Source organism: Apteryx rowi, unplaced genomic scaffold (assembly GCF_003343035.1).
Source record: "Apteryx rowi isolate R43461 unplaced genomic scaffold, aptRow1 scaffold_33, whole genome shotgun sequence".
Taxonomy (NCBI): Eukaryota; Metazoa; Chordata; class Aves; order Apterygiformes; family Apterygidae; genus Apteryx; species Apteryx rowi.
Genome location: NW_020449752.1, coordinates 3,657,831 through 3,676,603, shown reverse-complemented (window position 1 = coordinate 3,676,603; position 18,773 = coordinate 3,657,831). Strand labels below are relative to the sequence as shown.

The following is an 18,773-nucleotide window of genomic DNA, read 5'->3' as shown; positions in this document are numbered from 1 at the left end:
CAGTGAATTGCCTTAACTGCACAACGGTGCAGCCCTGATAGCCCAGTATGACCCACACAGCTCCAGCTGAGGTTATTCTGCAGCACCTGAACACCCCCCTACCACCACTGGGAGCAAGAGAACAGAGTTGAGCTACAAGGGCAAGAGACCCAGAAAGCAGACCCAGCAAGTTACTGTAACACCAGAATTAAAACTCAGGAGTCCCAGGCTCCCCGCCACGCTCCGTGGAGGCCACGCTGCCTTTCAAAAGCAACCCGCGAGAAGTCAGTCCAGCTAAAGGCTGCGCTAATGCTATCAGGAAAGCTGGAAACACTGAGGATGCACCCAGCTGGTGGGCAGATCCGACTTGCTCCTGCACACATTATCCTCTCAGAGACCAAGTGCCTGCCAAGGCCCCACGGAGGAGCCTTGCTGTAACCAGAACTGCAATTCCTATYCCATAAGGGACACGCACGCAATCACACCCAGCAGAAGTCACCACCTGGAAGAGCAGAGAGGCCTGCCCCCAGCCAGGCACCCGCGCAAAGGAGGGGAGGAGCAAACCTCCCGGCCTTCAGCACTCACCACATCCCTTCCACCGCTCCGGCAGGAGAACAACCTTTAGTTAGGCTAAGCAGCGTTACGGCTTTTTCTGCTCTCTAGCCCCATCTCCACTGGGGGGGACCCTCACACAGTGTTGGCCAGGAGAGAGCAGTGAGACAGGTACRAGTCTGCTTTCCAGGGGCGATACTGTGTTAGACTCCCCGCTGCTACTTAAGCTAGAGGACAAAATGCTCCTAATGCACRGCCGTTACAGCCTGCCTTATGTTAAGTCAGGCCTGGGGAGAAAAGCAAATGCAGTGTGTGGTAGGAAAAATGAGTCAAGGAGGACGTGAGCTGGTGTTGTAAAATAAGCAAGAGCATCTCGCTTATCCCTYAGCAGATGCACCCACAGAGCAGGACTTCAGAGACACCGGAGCTCCTCTTCCCATTTAAACACGCTGCCCAGGCCCACCCACAAGGGAAGGCAAACGCTTGCCCCGCTCACGTGCTCACGTCCTCCTTCTCCCCGGTTTTCGCGGAAAGGCGGTCCTACCTGTGCCGTAGTGCTCCAAGCCGGTGGGCACTTCCTGGATGGCGGCCTCATCCCAGCCTGGGTAGCACGTCCTTTGCTGGTAGCAGGTGGATTGAAACCCGCAGGTCATCCAAGGATCTTCATAGGAGCCGGCAGCGCCTTGCTTCTGAGCACAAGGGGGAGAGGAAAACATCAGCTCGGCAGGCAGGCGAGCGCAGAAGCAGCCGCCCCGGCAGCGGCAGGTCTCCGAAGAAGCCCTTCTCACAGAAAAATCACAAAAACGTGCGTTTTCATCGCCATTCAAATGCAAAGCAACAACAAAAAGGAGCGACGGTTTGCATTTTGGTTTCCAAAAGCCGAGCCAAGCAACACAGGGCGAAGGGAAAGGAAACCTCAGCCGAACGCGGGCGGCTCCGGGAACAGCAAGCTCAGCTCCGCGGACCCGAGGAATCCAGAGCGGGCGGCAGATCCCAGCCACGGCGCCGGCTCCGCTTCGCCCGCCGCTCGCCAGCTCGGATCGCTGAGGGCGGCAGGGAGCCAGGAAGCCTCGTGCCGAGGCCGGGGGCACGGCGGCTCCCGGGGGACGCGGGGCTCCGGCCGGACCGCCGCGCGCCAGCAGAGGGAGGAAGGAGCCCACGGCTTCCAGCGGCTCCCGCTCCCGCTCCCGCCTCGTGCGGGGCGAGGGCGAAGGTGCCGCCGCTTGGCCGGGCCTTGGCTGCGCCGAGCGCCTTCCCGCTCCGCCCGCGGCCCCCTGGAAGCTGCGATTTGTTGCAACTGCTCCCTTTTCTCGTGATACAGTTGCTTCCCGGGAGGAAACCTCCCCGGGGGAGGCTTGCGGGGCCGCTTCGGCCAGGCCGCTCTTTGGAAGGCCCCGGSGGCTCCGCGGGGAGGCCGCCGCCACCGCCAGGCCCTGGGGACGGAGGAGGCCCCTCGGAGGCCGAGGCCCCCTTTTTGGCCTCCCCGAGGCCTCCCCGCCCCCCCTCCCCCGCCGCCACAGGGACCCTCCGCGGGGCGAGGCGGCTCCAGGTGAGCGGAAGGCCGCTTATGTACGCGTTACTGCACATGTGCTAGACAGAGTTAAAAAATATAATTATTAAATAACTGTATATCGTGTAATAAAACACAATACAAATTTTATATACTGCTTATACGATTTATATAGGGTTATAAACACACGTAGGGCATCTGTTTATATATTAAATGTGCATATATGCATACAGAGCTTATCTGTAATACATATATATAGCATATATTACACACACACGTATGTAACAAGAATTATAACCTATTTTTGTGAGAAATGTATCTATATACACACATTTTATTATATAAAAATATTTTTAGATATAAAAATATATTAGACTTTATAAAAATAACCTCAGGATATCATTTTTGTTATATTCTTATATATATAAAATATAGATATGCATATTTTATATACACACACGCACACAATATGTTATATATATTATATATATACATTACATATTTTATATGCGTGTGTATATAAGATATGCAAGTGTAAACTATACCTATATATAAAACAAATATTTTAGATGGTTTTTATATACATTTTATACATACACACAGTATATATACATATATACATATACATACATATGTATGTATTAAAAATACTATATGTCTATGTGTATATATATATGCATGTGTATGTATATTCACACATATAAATCCAGGATATTGTTTTTCCCTCAATTCATACCGTTCTTTTCCAGGGAAAATATTTTTTTTTCATTTCCCATTAACGCTTCAAATGCCAAGCCTGTGCTTGGGCCTGCGTAGAGGAGAGGTGCTGAGCCACGCGAGGGATCTTTCCTGTGTGAAAAGGGCCTTTTGTCCCTAATTTGGTGAAAACTTGGCTGTGCAGCGAGTCGTCTGCATCGCCTAACGCCTCGCCTCAGAGCTGTAGCTCTGACCTGGTCAAGGGCCCGAAACATCAGCCAGCGCTTCTCTGCATAAATGCCTGTTAACACGATTTCTCTAAATAACAGCCTAAATAATATCTGGCTAAATAATGTATATTTATATATAAGACGCTCTGAGAAAGCGGGTCGTATTCAGGCGACCGCTGCAACCGGGGGCACTAAGAGCAGCCCCCCCCGAGCCCCACGGCGCGGCTGCTCCGCCGGGATCCCGGTCCCCCAGCCCCACGCACGCACTTACATACTAATACACGTTACGCTTGACCAGCCACCTCGGCCAGCCGAGAGAAAACCCACTCTCCGCTGCCATTAAAAAATTAACCCAGTCTCCTCTCTTACCATCACTCCAGGGCGAGCCAACGGGTAAGGGGCCGGACTGCCGATGGTTGTGTCCATGTAGTAGCTCATCATCCTCGAGGTACCTGCGGAAATGGAAGCGGATGTTGGGTGTCCTGCTGCAGAAGCCTGGCACAGCACGCAGGCTGACGGCGTCGGCGAAACCCACCGTATAACCGGTGCTTTGCCGCGGCTGCCTAAAGGTAGGATTAAACTATCGTCTTTAATTAGTTTAAACTGGAAAAGTTAAGAGAAAAAGATCTGCATTAAAAGCGGATTTTGTGACTGAGTGTGTATATATTAACTACGCAAACCCATTGGTATAAACCGTGATGGGATCCTGATGACAGTGAATGAATTATCAGCTGGAACCTGATGGAGCTACTCAGAGGATAGATGAGATCATGTTTCCTTTACCGTAAAAATGTTGAGAAAAAATTGTTTCCCTTTTTTTTTTGGACAAAAAAGCCAATTTGTTGACATCAGCACTATTCCTGTAGAAGTTTCTCCAAAACCAATTTGTTTTCAGCAAAAAACTTCTCCATTTTCAAGAGAGGTCTTCTGGAGGAAGTTTCTTCCTGGATTAGCTTGTGTTGCCCTTGCTGTAGCTCTCCCCTGAGCTGCAGAGACCCCGGGTCCTACTCCTGACTAATCTGCAGCATGGCAAAAGTCCATCTCAGCCCAGAGGAGCATGTCAAAGTTTCACATGTCACTATTGGCATGGGATGCGCTCCCCTGAGCAAGTCTTTCTACCGGTGCTGTTCACTAGGTGGGATTTTTAGTTATCTGCTGGCCTGCTCGTGTGGGTGAGGTGGAGGAGCTGAAATCTAGCTCTCTTTGCCAATAGGTGGATGTTTCTCCTCTCCTTTAAATGCTCAGGAGAGAACACAGGGCCGATGAACTTTGCGTTTGGTGGAGTATGACTGAACGGTGCTGGAAGGAAACGGTAAAGGGGGAATAGCTGGGAAGGACTCACTCAGGCAGGATATGACTCGGAGCCGGAGGGAACGGCTATTTTCATCGCACTGGTACACAGCACAGCCTGAGAGGGAAGAGCTGCCACTGCTGTCTCCGAGAGCACAGCAGCACGGGCTCCTCCAAAATACCTGCTGCGCGGTTCCTGCAGACCTCTTGTGCCACCGAGCGTACCCATCGCGCCCCAGCATAGCTCCCGCACCCGCTCCGAGCCTCCCCCTCGGCTTGCTCCTCGCCCCGGGGACAGGGCTTAGCATGTGCCCTGCGACRTCGAGGCGACCGGCAGGGCCGGCTTCAGCCGTGTCTCACTCACCGCTGCAGGAGAAGGTCTTGGCAGGGGCTCCAGATAGCCTCTCCCCACCGTGCTGTGTGACTAATGGCCAAATGCGAAACACCTGCGCGCGTGTGCGTATTAAATTATTATYATCATTTCCTGCTTATTATTGCTAACTTTTGCTCTAACGCCAGCATTTTTTTTTTTACTTCTCTTTTTTAACACAGTTTAATTCACAAAACTGAAAACTACCTACGTGGTGAAAGAACAACTAGCACACTTCATTTTGCACTTACAGCAACCCAGAAGCACACACACTGCAAGTTACTGTGGCTGAGAAGCCTTAACTCATCCGCTTGCATCTGAGCACATCCTCGTGCACTGTAACTAGGCATTAAAAACATGTTTAAATCTCCTTGCAGCTGGGTCACCCTGCAGCTGGGTCAAACCGAGAAGGTGCATGGAGCGCATTTCTGCGACTCAGCTAATGAATGGTAAGTCACAGGCCACGGTAACTCAATCCCGTTCAATCACGTGCCTGTCGCCGATCCTAACCTGAAACAAGTATAACTATGTCACATTGACATGACTGGTCTCTCTCTGGCTCAAAGTTAGAATGAATGTTGCCAAGCTGTTTGTTCCCAAAACAAGGCAGACACTGCAAAATGAAGGGAGGCAAAGAAATCACCGGGTTGGCCCAGCTATTTCAACACCGCACACTCGTGCCTGAGAGCAAAGAGCTGCACAGCAGTATCCATGAGCAGCTTTTCTTTTTTTTTTCTTTCTGCTTTGCAGCTTGTGCAATAAGCAATCGTTTTTTCTTGACCAAGACACCTAAGTCACACCGGTTCTTGAGAACTGCTTTCACGCCTCGCTGAATATCATTTGCATTTTTCTCAGGATGCCTGACCGTCTGAACCTTCCAGCAAAGGGCCGCACGTTAACGCTCAAAGCGGCATGCGCTGCGCTCACAGGAGAAGCGCTAAACCCATCCTGACACCCAGGACAAGGCTTCACGCGATAAAGAATATCAATAAGATTGCCACAGAGCTTTAATGCAGCGCTGGTAATCTGATGCCCCTTACTGGGAAAGGGGAGCTATCGTCTCTAGCCCAGAGATTTATAGCAAAGGCTGTTTGCTTTGCTATTTGTTTCAGGGCTCAGAAACACAGTGCAACTTGGGCAACCAAAGCTTCTCAGAGCTGTGGCCGTTCAAGGCAGGTTCGGCTAAAAATACACATTAAACTTGGCCCCTCCCAAAGGCTGACACGGATTTGTGGGCGACCAGGCTCCAGTTACAGGACAAAGAGGTGCCGGCATTAGGCTGCGGGAGGGATGGAGAAGACCAACCCTGCGCTTAGCAAAAAGGCAGAGCAAGCGAGCAGACACACACCCAAAAAATTATGCTCTGGGCAAATAGGTACGCAAAGCTGGCAGCAGGAGGCAAGATGACTTCAGAAAGGGAGCTCTGGCGTGCTTTGTCCGGGCTAATTTTAACAGAACTTCCACCACTTCCCATAGGAAACTACTTCACAGCCCAATACATCTCTCACTGTCAGCAAGTTTCCCTGATGTTCGGGCAATATTTTTCTTCTCTTTAGCTTCCTCTAATACGAGCCTCAATAGTTCCTCCCCTCCCCTCGGACGCCGGGAGGTGGCTTTAATGACCGCTCAGGAGCTTGCGGCCCAGCTAACTCCTGCCCTCAACGCCAGCGTTCTGCACGTCGGGTAACTCGGCCAATATTAGGGAAATGACTGCAGGCTTTACACTAAGATAATCAAGAACCGCAGCGTGCTGAGAACTGTTAATAAATAAAAGCGGGATCCGAACCATTTGGTAAAATCCTTAATGACTTAACAGCTTGACTTCAGGCTTATTGTTTGCTATTATTATTTCAGTCTTATTGTGAAAACATGTGTGGGAGAAACAGCATTTTTTTTAGGGCTTGATCAAATACCCGCCAAAACTATTAGACTCTTGGGTCATTTCTAAGCTAAATTAAAATTTTCATTCCATCCCTCCTCTTTTACAGGAGACTTTTTTTAATTAACTACCAACTTTAGTGTGAAAAGGGAAAAACTATTTTTCCTCCCCATGATGAACACACTCACCTTTGTGGAAGTTAGGAGGGAATTAAAAATATATATTAAAGCAAGGCTAACTTTGTCTGCTGTGTTTACGAAGACTCTTCACAATATTCCCATAAAGGATCTTAGTATTATACCGTTTAAAAGATGGGGAACAGGGAGACAGAGCGAGACTGGAGGACTTCCCTGCAGCAGAGACAAGGCCAGCAGCACTCCTCTCCGTCTCCCAGTTTAGCTCTCTGTGCACGGACCCCCCCCTGCCTTTTCTAAAAGCCCAGGACTCAGATTGCTCCCCAATTTCTGGGTCCCAGGGCCATGCTCAGCCTCTGCCCGTCCCCTGTCCATCAGTCCCAGGCTGGCATCTCAGTTAAAGTGTCACATGAGGGTACCACGCTTGGGACAGCTGCAAAACAGGATCCAGGCGCTTTTCTCCATCCCGATAAACCAAGAAGGTTCCCCTTCCGCTGGCTTAGGCGGGGAGCTGGGAGGAAGGGGCAACACTTGCAATCCCATCGCAGCATTTCTGTCCTCAAGGACCTGAGCAAAGTCTTTAAAAATTGCACACCTCCAACACAACCATCCTCCATGGGCTGCTGCATGGGCGGCTCGCTGACCCAAAGCTGCTCAGCGATGGCCATTTTATTTTTGCATCAAGTAATAATTTATCATCTGCGAGGGGGTGGGGAAAACAGCTCATGGAAATGACATTCTTCCGCAAGGTTTTAACCCGTGAAATGCTGGCATTTTCCAGGCGGTCTGCCAATTTAAGTCCCAGGAGAAACGGTGTTTGTAGCTCTGCTGGTACATTAAAAACTCATTCAGTTCATCAAACCCTGGCACCAACTTTAAAATAAAAGGAGCATCCCTAATGCAGGGATGCAAGCAGTACAAACGAGCATGCTTCACTTGCTGCAGAGAAGACTATTTACAAAGCATGCTTTTTAACAGATCGGCCGCCTGCTGCCTSCGTTTCACATCACGGGAATTTACATTTATTATGATTTTGAAACTTAGCAGCAATCGCAAAGATAATACCTAATTTACTGAGGGGAAGCCAGGAAGAATGGTAAATAATGAGGCTATGGTAAACGCAGCCAGAGCCCTTCTGCACCCTCTGCAAATACTCAAAGCGATAAATGGCTTGATGTAGAAAGTGAGGGAGAGAGGTCGAGTATCTGAGCCCCTAAGCCGCTATCTTAACGCGGCGGCAGCGATTGCCGTTGGATTAGCGGCGCTTCAAGGAGGTTGTCCGCACTGTTTCTGGGGACGGCGTGACCAGGAGGGGCAGGGAGGGGGCGGCTTGTCAGCACATCGCTATCTGCTTTAACGCTGTGCCTTTGCTTTCCGCAGTGGCTGCCAGATCTGAAGCAGATTTGAGGGTGCCTTAAGAGCCTTCCCACTTGGCCGGACCAACTCTATCCGGGCTGGATTACAGCACTAGCGAGACAGTGCCAGGACGGTAAGGTTTGGACCAGCCAGATACACACATGCACACACGAGCCCTTGCTTCCTGAGYTTGGCTTTCTGATTTAGACTTCTCCTTTACCCGACTCATTAGTCCACGAAAAAAAAAATACTAGCTATCGCTATTTTATGATTAAGCTAAAATAATGCCACCATCGACAGCACCGTCAAATCTATAGTAAACTGACACCTGGAGGTCATGCCAAGGACGCAGGTTTAGGTGAGACACTAAACCAGAGCAGCCGTCGCCATTAAATCGTGCCGCTCTCTCGGATCATAACAGCTATTTGCAATTGCAGGAAGATGTGAACAGGAGGGAGGGGGTAATTAGGTCACCTGTTATTCACACATGCATTTCCCTCCATGAAGGAACAGACTTAAAGCACAACATCATGGACCAAATCCTCAAGTGGGCAAAGCGGAGTGGGGAAGAACCAGATACGTTTCTCATTATTCAGTGAGAGATTGGCTGCCCCAGAGCAGCCAGCTCTGCTGGTGCTTTGAAAATCCCAGCAGGCACCTCTCAGCCCCGTTAGGTATCCAAAGGGCTTTAGAAAGTTCGATCACGCTTAGTTTTCTCTGTGCCTCAGCTTGCCAAATGTGCAAAGGGGGCAGCAGCCCCGGGGGTGCTTGGTGCCTCTGAGAGCACGTGGGACCCTGAAGCACAGCAGTGAGGCGGAGGGCAGGTGACACAGAAATACCAATGCACAGACGTGCACAGATATTGGATGCACAGCAGACTTCCCTAAAAACCAAAGCTGCCGGATAAGCACTGCTGTTCCCTGCTTCCCCAGGTGAAGATGCCTGGGTAGCCCAAAATATCGGGCTTGCCAGAAAATTGTTTACATGACGTTCAGGGGCAAGATAAAAACCAGCAGAATCAGAGGCAGCATGAACAGCCTGTAACCAGGAAACCACGCCGGAGCCAGCCCACAGCCCCCAAAGGTGTCAGTTGACAGCACTGGATGGGAAGTCGATGGTAACTGTAACACCAAATGAGTGGCCACATGCAAAGCAATAATTTAGAGGCTAATAGGAACGTGGAAGGCCTTGACTGTGCTTCTCGGGGACTCACAGCTCCCACTGGCTTTTTCGGCTGGGTAAGAGGAGCAGGATTGTGCCCTTCCCAGAGAATGGCAACAGCATATCCGCAAATCCCCGTGGCTGCCCCACGTCAGGTCTCCCAGCTCCAGCTGCTCCCAAAAGCAAACGCTGGCCCATGTGGCGTTTTCTGCCCTTTGGAGGATACCGTTAAAAACACGCGGAGGTGCAGAAACAACCCCCTTACAAGCAGTCCTCCAGAGACAGAAATCAGGGGGGCGAAAGCCAGCCCCCGCGCAGGGCTGCGCTGGCTGGGGGGAGCTGAGCGAGCATCTGAGCCCGGGCGCTCCGCTTCTCCCCCTGCCTCGCAACGAAAACAAACCAGCCAGCATCAAAAAATAGGCAACTCGAAAAACAAAATGAACTGCAAACTCAGCCGACTGTAATGCTGCCTAGAAGCAGCCTTCCACCCCTAGGTGAGGAAAACAATAGCGTTCTCCTAAACATACATATAAACTTTATATGCTGTACAGAAAACAGGGATTTTTAGGGGGAAGCATCAGCTCAGATATTTGCAAAATCCCGCCGTACTATTAGCAAACACACGAATCAATGACGGAGTGAAACTGCTAATGGGGAGAGCAAAAGTAAATCATCAGCAAAACAAATCTTAGATGTCCTGAAAATGAACACAGGTACCTACAGCCCGCAAAAGAGTTTAAAAGGAATCTCTCCCCGCCGTCACTTACTACTTCTCTGAGAGACCGGGGAAAAAGGTTACGTCCTCCACGGCTTGCCACACTTGTCTCCGATCTCTTCCCAACTACCTGGTGCTATCCTCTGCGCTGGAGCGGGAGAGGATGGAAATACCATGGTGTTTGCAGCAGGGCCGCCTATTCAAAGGGAGGGGGAGTGGTCAGCCCCGCATCCAGGGCGGTGGGAAAGGCGAGCCGCGCTCCACGCCACCGCCGGCAGCCGCCACGGACGGCCGGGATGAGCCACCTCTCCGGCTGGCACGCCGCACGCTGCCGGCCGGCGGAGGGGGTGGGATAAAAAGCACGTTTCTTGGTGGGGGGAAAGCCCCCCCTGAGCCCCCGCCGCGGGGTGGCTAGCGGCCTCCACGCAGCTCCTACGTCAGATTATTTCTGCGAAGCGAGCTTGGCGCGTTTTGCAAGTGTCAGTCAGTTGGGCCCCGCAAAGTCCTTAAGAAGTGGAAATTATTCTTTCAGGGAGGCTTTAAAAAGGAGGTGTGCAGAGCACAGTCGGGGCAAGGGTCCCTGGAGGTGCCTGACACCAGAAACTGCTGTTTCTTCCTAAAAAGTCCCCTGGGTGCCTCTGAGTGTCCTGCTCGCGTGCGCGTCCCAGGGCTCTGCTGGCTCCCTGGGGCTTTTGGGTGCCTCCCTCGCCCCTAAGCCTGGGCAGGATCCGGCCACGGGGCTCCCCTGCTCCCACAGATTCAGCCTGGCAGCCTGCTCCAAAACCCCCTCTCCTCCCAGGCGTGCCGAAGAAAGCGATGGTAGCCGCTGCTTGCTTTTAAAAACATAGAGGCTGAGGCCATCTCCCCTTATTTAAGGTAGCATATTGCAGGGCGCGCTGCGACAGCGCTGGGAGCTGCTGGTTTGGTCCCCTCCTCTGACCGAGGTGGACAGCCCAAACTCGCAGTGTCCCCGGGGTGGCTTTTGACGCAGGCGCTGAAGGCGGCTGCGGGGTGGTGGGACTCTCCAGAGAAGCTGCGCGGGACGGGCACGGCCAGAGCTCTCCCTGCTGGGCCTGTGGCCGGGGAAAGGGAGGGGGCCAGAAGCACAGGTTGCAGCTGACTTGCTCCAAGGATTTCGGTGTAAAATGCCCAGACAACTCTGGGAGAGCAGGACCTGGGGTTGCCCTCTCCTAGCACCTCCGCGTCCCCCTCTCCGGCCTCCCCAGCCCTCACGACGAGGACAGGGACCTCTCCAGCCCCAGCGCTGCCCCCAGGTCCCAGACACAGGAGGAAGCGCCCGTCTTGCTCTGCCCGCCAGCCAGGCTGCCTTTTCCTCCAGGAGAGGGCCCCAGGCGGAAAATCCGCTCAGGCTCAAGACCTGGAGCCGAGTCACGACGAGTCACGACGGCTGCGTGAGCAGCGGCGCTGGCCGAGCCCCTGGGAGCAGAGGTGAAGCACCAGGGTCCCAACCCCGCTCACGCAGCAGCCGGCTAAGGCTCACGGATTTTATCCAGAGCTCTGAGACCCAGAAAAAACAGGCAAGGAGCTGAGTTTCCCCCTCGGTTTGTTCCTGCTTCCTGAGCTCCCTGCTTCGCTCCGGATGCCCCCAGTCCTACGGGCATACGGAGCCCAGCAGCTCTCTCCAGGCTCTCGCTGTCCCCTCGAAAACAGCAGCCTAAACACCAAGGCTTATATATGTGCTGCGTTGAGGCAACAAGTCTGTTTATGGAGAAAACAGCAGCCTGGGAACAGCTGCTCTGCTTTCCCCTAGAAATCCTAATAGAGAACTTTAGTGCAGCAGTGACAGTGGGGACACTGCCGTGGGATTCAGCCCTTAGTATCTGGATAGACTGACACAGTAATGCTCTGCTCGCCGCAATATTTGCAGAAGCGGCCAGTTTTCGGGAAAGTTTGCAGCATCTTCACAATACAAAAATGCAGGCTGTACGTCTAAGTGTTGTCGCTGGAAATCCAGGCTGAAGCACTGGTCAGTCTGGGGAGGGAAATAACTCCTGGGGGCCTCCTGGCCTGGTCCAAACGCTGGATACTCCCAGACACACAGACAATTGCAAAGTGCAGACCAAAACAATATTTGCAGAAGCTGTCAAGTGGATAATTTCTGCCMGCACCGGCTTCTATGGCATCGACTGCTGCCAAATGCTTCCTAGAGAAATTAAATATGCAAAACTATCTCTCACAGACATAAAGGACTCTCCTGTTCTTCGCCTCCCAGCCTGGGAGACACTGGTTGCTCAAATGCATATAGTGACAAATATGGAAGCAATATTTATGTGCATAAAACTATTAACAGGTACTTTGAGGATTTCCTCAAGCTCCTAAATGAAAAGTGAATTTCCATTTTAGCCCTTGCCTTAACTTAGAAACATGCCGCAACAGGTGGCATGAATATATGTTACCTGTTGAACTTGCAGCACAGACCCCGCTTGTAGCTATTTTAACTCAGGAAATTGTTTACAGGGTTCCTTCTTCTCAGGAAGGTTTCCAGACTTCTGGGCTTTGAAGGCTCGGTCACATCTGAGAGCCAAAGGGAGGGAATTCATCCAACAAATCAGTTTTTATCTGGGCAACTCTTTCCCCAAGGCTGCAGGGTAGCCCTGCTGGCAGCTGCAGACAAGATGTCTTTCCCAGGGTGGGCGGGTTTGCTCTGGAGCAGACGGTTCTTCAGATGCACTAATCTATGTATTAATAGCCTCTGTACACGGCTGTCCAATTGACTGCGTGTCTGCAAAATGGAGAGGCTTCTGGGTTAGCTGCTCTTTACGACGCGGCACGGTGTCTGCTGCGCGCAGACCGCCTCGCTCCTCTGCGGCAGGGCTTGCACGTGGACGCCTGGTGCCAGGGTCACTGGTGCCACTTTGGTCACCTAAGCCAGTCGCCTCAGCTGGCAGCAAAAAGATAGGTTATATTTAGGGTGGTTCATGGAAGTTATCATAAAACCGCTGTGTATAAAGAAGGACTTTCAATTCCAGATGGTTTGAGTTTTCTCTGTACTTGTAAAAAAATTAAATGATCCCTTAATGCTTAATCAAAGTAGTTATTAATGTTTTTACCAAACCTGAATTGTCTCATGAGTGTTTCTTGGGCTGTGCGCTGGTCGGCTGTTTATATTTCAGTGGCACATAGCGAGCTCGAATGACATCCTGGCCTTCCTGGAAGGTGCTGGGCACATATGTTAGCAGAAAGGGCACCTTTTCCAGTGAGTTAAAGCATCTTTATCTCCATTCGGCAGGTAGAGGAACGGACAGAGAATGACAGTAGCATCACACTGAAGAAGGCTACAACCGGGGAGGATCACTGAGGGTGATAGGATGAATGAAGAAAGCATCCACATCACTTTATGGATCTGTAAGTATCATCATTCCCGTATGACACTGGAAAAACAGAGTAGGAGCTGGTAAAGTCACCCTGAGTGCCTGATCCTGTCCACTATCGATTGGTGTTACATGGTGGCCCCAGTACCAGGGAGCAAAGCATGGGGAAAGCTGGTTTGGAGGGTTGTAGCGATTCCCAGGTGCTATTTGCGCTGGGAAAAGACAATACAGCCAGATCAAGGTGTTGCCCTTTGCAAAATACAAAAAGCTGTGGTTATTTGATCGGGTGGAAGYGATCACTGTTGAAGGTGAGCAGCTTTGGCCTCCTTGCTGCCCAGATTCAATGCATCAGCAGCCATGGAAAGAAGATGGATCCAGAAAGTGGACAGAGCCCCAAAAGAAACCTCTGGGGGCTTGTAAATGTTACAGCAGGTTTACCCAGGCCGCAGCAGCGTTCCCTCCCGACCCTCCTCGCAGCCAAGACGATGGTGCGTCGCATGTGCCACAGATGCTTCAGCAGTGGTCCACGAAGAGCCGCRCGCATCTGGCTGCCAGGCGTGGAGGCTTTCCGTCGCTGGCTAGCCCCGAAGGCAAACCAGAGTCGCCAGCGGAGCTCGTCCCTCCTGGCCCAGCAGGCAGAGAAAGGGACGGAGACCTGATCAGTTGTTACCCCCGGTGCCTCCTTGTGCGCAACCCGGGCACATCAGCAAGCCCCGTCCAAGCCGAGGGGAAACGTGTACCCTAGAGCCCGAGGACGGGGCTTTGCCAGCCCTGGGTCAGGCGGGAGCTCAGATCCCCGGTCCCGGGTACATGTGATGGGCACAGGATATAAGCTAAAAAGAAAGGCGATTCTGGGGGCATCCTGAATGCTAAAACTGGTCCACACGTGACTTTTGTGAGGCTATATTAGGTTAGAAGCTGCTACAGATAAATCTCCTTCATATGGACTGGGTTAACTGCTATAAACTTATTCATATGTGGTTTATCTTACTTCTCTAAGGGGCRCAAGAACTGTGCAGCAAGCGGCTTTAAATAATCATGGGGTCTGAAGATGTTAGAACAGTTTGGGTGTGATACGACGTGTGGAGAAATTCCTGCATTCTACTTTGAGTTTTGATTTTTAACACAGCCTCCCTCTCTACATATGACTATAAATATATACATATGCATACATGTGTGTGTGTGTGTGTGTGTGTGTGTGTGTGATAAAACCGAAAATAGCACTATCTCCCGTCAAAATTTTCATTCTGGAAGAGGAAGTGAGAAATTTCCACTGAACTCTCAGGGCGATGTTAAGCAACATCTCTAAGGAAGTTCTAGCCATAACATTACCAGTCGGAGCCCRTAAGATGCAAATTTGTGAATTTTGCCGTGTAAGCACAAACAATAATCAGTTTTCTAAGAGCCAACATAAAGATTATCGTTCTAATCTCCTTTTTGCAGGTGCCTGCCCCATTCGCACAGTGGAAGGGTGTGTGGGAACTCCTGAAAGCTGTGATGAAAAGGTAAATCAATTACCATTTGTGAAAACGCTAACTGGAAAACCAGGTACCATTTACCAGTTCTCATGTCAAGAAAAATTAGACCTGTTGGTGGGGGAGGATATTTTTTATTAGACCATCTGATATACTCAGCAAAAACAGACAGGGTTTTGTCACACGTATCCGCTTTAAATCTGTAAGTTAAAATCCTTGTCCAAAATGATTTGATCTAGGACTATAAAGCCAGACTTCAGAAGTGCTCTTTTCCCATTCAAGTGTATAAATAAAGATCAGATTTAGAAAATGCTATCAACTAACAATTCCTGCTAGAATACATCTGGCCAGATTTCCAAAATGATTCAGCAGCCAGTTAATTACTTGCTCTGTATTACTTAACTTACTAATAGCATTGGGGTGAAAAGAGAGATATTTTTATTTTCTTTTATCTGTTGAAATATTCCCCTCATCTCGCTTTAGTGCAATGCAAAACGCTGATGAAAATGTCAACATTTTAAAAAAGTCAACTGCTTCTCAAGGCAGTCCAAAAATATATAAATGAATTGAGATCTCTTAACTGCTTCCCTTTGCATCTCCTCTTAAAAAGTAAGATTAATGCTGCAATGAAAATGTCTCATAAAAAAGACAATCTGAAAATAATAACCAGCTTATTATGATTCAACTGTGATGATAATGAAATGATAGGTTGTTACCGCTGTTGCTGTGGACTAAGGACTGCAAGTCTGAAATCTGGGTCCCGTTGCACCGGCGGCTCTATCTGACAGCCCTTTCCTTCAAAGGTGCTCTAAAYTGAATTAACAAGGTGGACCATGAGCAGATGAAAGAGGCATACATATTATTTTGGGTTGGGGCCACTCGGCAATAGCACAGCGTGAAACTCGGCACTGTTCTCTTTTATGCGTTGGGGTCTGCACGGTACGCGGCCTTGCCCCGAGAGCAGGATGCRGTGGCTTTGGCGCCCTGGGTTGGAAAGACCTTCAAGCAGCACCTCCAAAAACGCTAGGGAAGGGCTGAGCGGTGGAAAGATCCCGCTCTGCCCTCAGGGCACGTCCGACCACGGGCAGCAGCGGGGCTGAGCCTCCCTTCGAGGCACTGCCCGGACACCCGGCTGCGAAGGGAGAGCTGGCCCTTCCTTTGGACCAGAGTTCGGTTTCCGTTTGTTTCCCCTCAAGGTGGTCTTCTTGATCCTGGTAGATCTTTTTTACTGCTGAGAGAGGAGCAGCTGAGCAGTGGGGCACGGCGCAGCGTGTCCATAAATCAGTGGTTAGCCCCGCTGTGTGATCCCAGGCCCGAAGAAAGGAGTGGTTGGCTTCCCAGCCCCACCGTTTCGTGACTCATCACTTGACTCAGTCCCAGCACAGCAGATCCTTTGAAGTTCCTAGGCTCCTGCTTTCATGGCTCACATCTTTCCAGTGTCAGAAATGCAGCTATGCGTGGGGTGAGGAGGAGGAAAAAACTCGAATGACGTAAAAATTAAGAGGGTTTTCATTGGTTATATGGCTAGTTGATAGACCTGGGAAATTTTCTTTTCCTTGAGGCCCTTTTACTTGTCAGACGGAGCATTTTGTTCTCCGTCAGCTGACAAACACACAATAGAATTTAACRATGTTTCCGTGGCTTTTACGATAATCTCCGGAGGCCCTAGCTGAAGTCCGTGCCCTGCAGGGTCCCGGTGCCGTACAGCGGTGCAGCCGGAGACAGGCCCTGCCTCGGCAGTTACGTGCTCGGCAAAGAAAATATTATTATCCTGTGTTTATGCTGGAGGAACTGTCGCRCAGGGAAGTTACGCGATGTGCCCAGGAGCCAAACGTCGACTGCGGGCGTTCCAGCGTCGCGCTTCCATCGCCCTTCTAAACCCACCTAAGATTTTACACATCTTCCAAAATCCTTTTGTTACTGGCGCGCGCAGGGGGAAAAAAAAACGGTAGCAGAAACGCGAGGCCCGGTTTTGTGGAAATGAGTTATGAACGTGTCCTTTACCTCTCTGTTTATCTTCCGCGCGGTTCCAGGTCAAGGCAAAGTTTGTCCGCGACACTAGGAAAAGATTAGGCTTTATGAGCAGCTGTAGCTTTTCATATGCAATTCCAGCGCTCCGCCGAGCGCATTTGGACAGATCCTCCTTCGCCTGCGCCGTCCGTTAGCGGGGGAGCTCAGCCGGCCGGMCGGGATAAGGGGACGCAGGTGACATCCTCAGGGAGGCGAGCTGCTCCCCTTCCCAAAGGATGCCGYGAGCTCCAGGAGGAGCAAAGGGAAAAAAAAGAGGGTTTGCAGCAGCAGGCTTGATGCCTGGCTGGCAACGGAGGGGTTATTTATGGCCCGGGCTCTGGATCGCGGCGCTGGGTCCCACATGTGAAGTGAAAGTGGAAGCGCGTGGGTGGAGGGGAAGCAGCCGCGTCTCGTTTATCAGCGCGGGGCCGAGCAAGTTTCCACCCAGCCGGAGGCCGCGGGGTGTTTGGCGTCTCCCGAGGCGTTTTCTTCCCCCCCCTGCACCGCTGAAACTCATCTGCGCTCCAGAGCCCGCTTGCGCGAGGCAGCGAGCGGGCACCGGGGGAGCCCGGGGGGCCCGCGGGCACATCGCCGTCCCCCCCGGGGAGWCTGCAAGGAGAAGCATCGCCCGGGGGGGTGATGGAGATCCCCCCACCCAGCGCGGGCACCCAGCAGGGAGGATTCGGGTGCCCCTCGCTGCCGCCGCGCGGCCTCGTCCAGCCAGTGCGTTAGCGTGCCCGTCCTTGCCGCAGCTCTCCGGGAAGGCGCCCCGCGTCCCCCCGTCCTCGCGCGCGCCGAAGTCTGCGCTCGTGGGCGCGGGCCCGTTGGTTTTAAAGAGCAGGGGGGGACGGGGATGGGGAGGGGGGTGTCACGCGGGGGTTAGCTGATGGACAGCAAACAATCCTAATTTATGCAAAAAAGCAGTCTTGGAAAAAATGACGTTCCTGGTTGCCTGCATATAGAATATACAGAAATCCTAAATAAAGGAACCAAAGACGTTTCTATGAATTAGACCTTTATCCTTCCACCACCCCGGAGCGCAGCCCATGAATTTGGGTGAGTTTGCCTTTTTAATTGCTCTGTCTTTCTAATGCAGGCTATTTAGAAACGGCCAACACAATGTCCCATTGGAAGTGAAACAGGTCACTTGGGCTGTGACTTTTATCTGGTTTTCCCCCATCCCCAGCTTGCCTCTTAGACAACAAACAAGCCTTTAACGTCTGGAAGCATAGCTTTGCTCTCAGCTTTGAAAGCACAGCACAAATCGCTGCTCGTGGTGCCCAGTGACGCATTTAAGGCCAGCCCGTGTCCCGGCGCCGATTAATGATTCCCCCCTGCCCTTCCACCTGGTTCCCACGTGGCCATTCCCTCCCCTTTCTCTGCAGGAAGGCTGGACCCCGAACCAGTGAAGGGTGGTCTCTGTGCAATGGTATCGTGTTAGCCAGCCTTCATAAGCTGGGAACACGTGGGTTTTTGGCATTAAGTCGGGAAGAATCTGATTCCCAAAGACGCTTCTGAGCCTCTTGCTCCTACTTCCGTCATTAGGGACCTGAATACACGTCCCTGTGTGCGAGGCGGCCACAGGCACGCTGCACTTCTGCAAATGAGGTTGCTGCGTCGGCTGCCTGCACACATACTTGAAGCGCCAGCCTGCGGGAACCCGCGTCCCAGGAGTTTTCCCTAAGCGCCGGCTCAGCAGTGCCGAAGGGAGGTGGCAGGCCAAGCCGTTGGCTGCCGGGGGCACAGCTCACGCCGGACGCCCTGCAGCGGGATAAGGCAATTTTGGCGTGGGCCGAGAAGCGGCGTGGAGGGGAGCCCGGCTTTCAGGAAGCTCTGATTCGGGGCGCCGCGGCGGAGCGTGGCCGGGCTGCCGCTCGCTGCCGTCCTTGCCCGAGAGCTGGCTTGCCCAGGCGGTGCTGGGTGTCCCAGACTAGCGCCTAAAACAGTGTAACTCGGGGCTCAGGGGTCGCGATGGCTTTTGTGTTTCCTGTGCACGCCAGCCTTAGATAATCTCACTGTGCAAAGATGTGATTTCTGGCTGTTCCTTCTGCTTGCGGGAGGAACACACACTGCGGGTGTCGTTA

General features: G+C 51.8%; 1 protein-coding gene across 1 annotated transcript in view; it reads right to left on the bottom strand.

Annotated features, from left to right (window-relative positions):
• Positions 1-3,408, bottom strand: part of ETS1 (ETS proto-oncogene 1, transcription factor) — a 73,075-nt gene extending 69,667 nt beyond the window's left edge. Inside the window, exons 1-2 of the mRNA XM_026071738.1 lie at positions 3,337-3,408; positions 1,076-1,220 (exon numbers count right to left, since the gene is read on the bottom strand). Of these exons, the coding sequence (XP_025927523.1) occupies positions 1,076-1,220; positions 3,337-3,408 (217 nt within the window). The remainder of the gene's footprint in view (positions 1-1,075; positions 1,221-3,336) is intronic.
• Between the last annotated feature and the right edge of the window lie 15,365 nt (positions 3,409-18,773).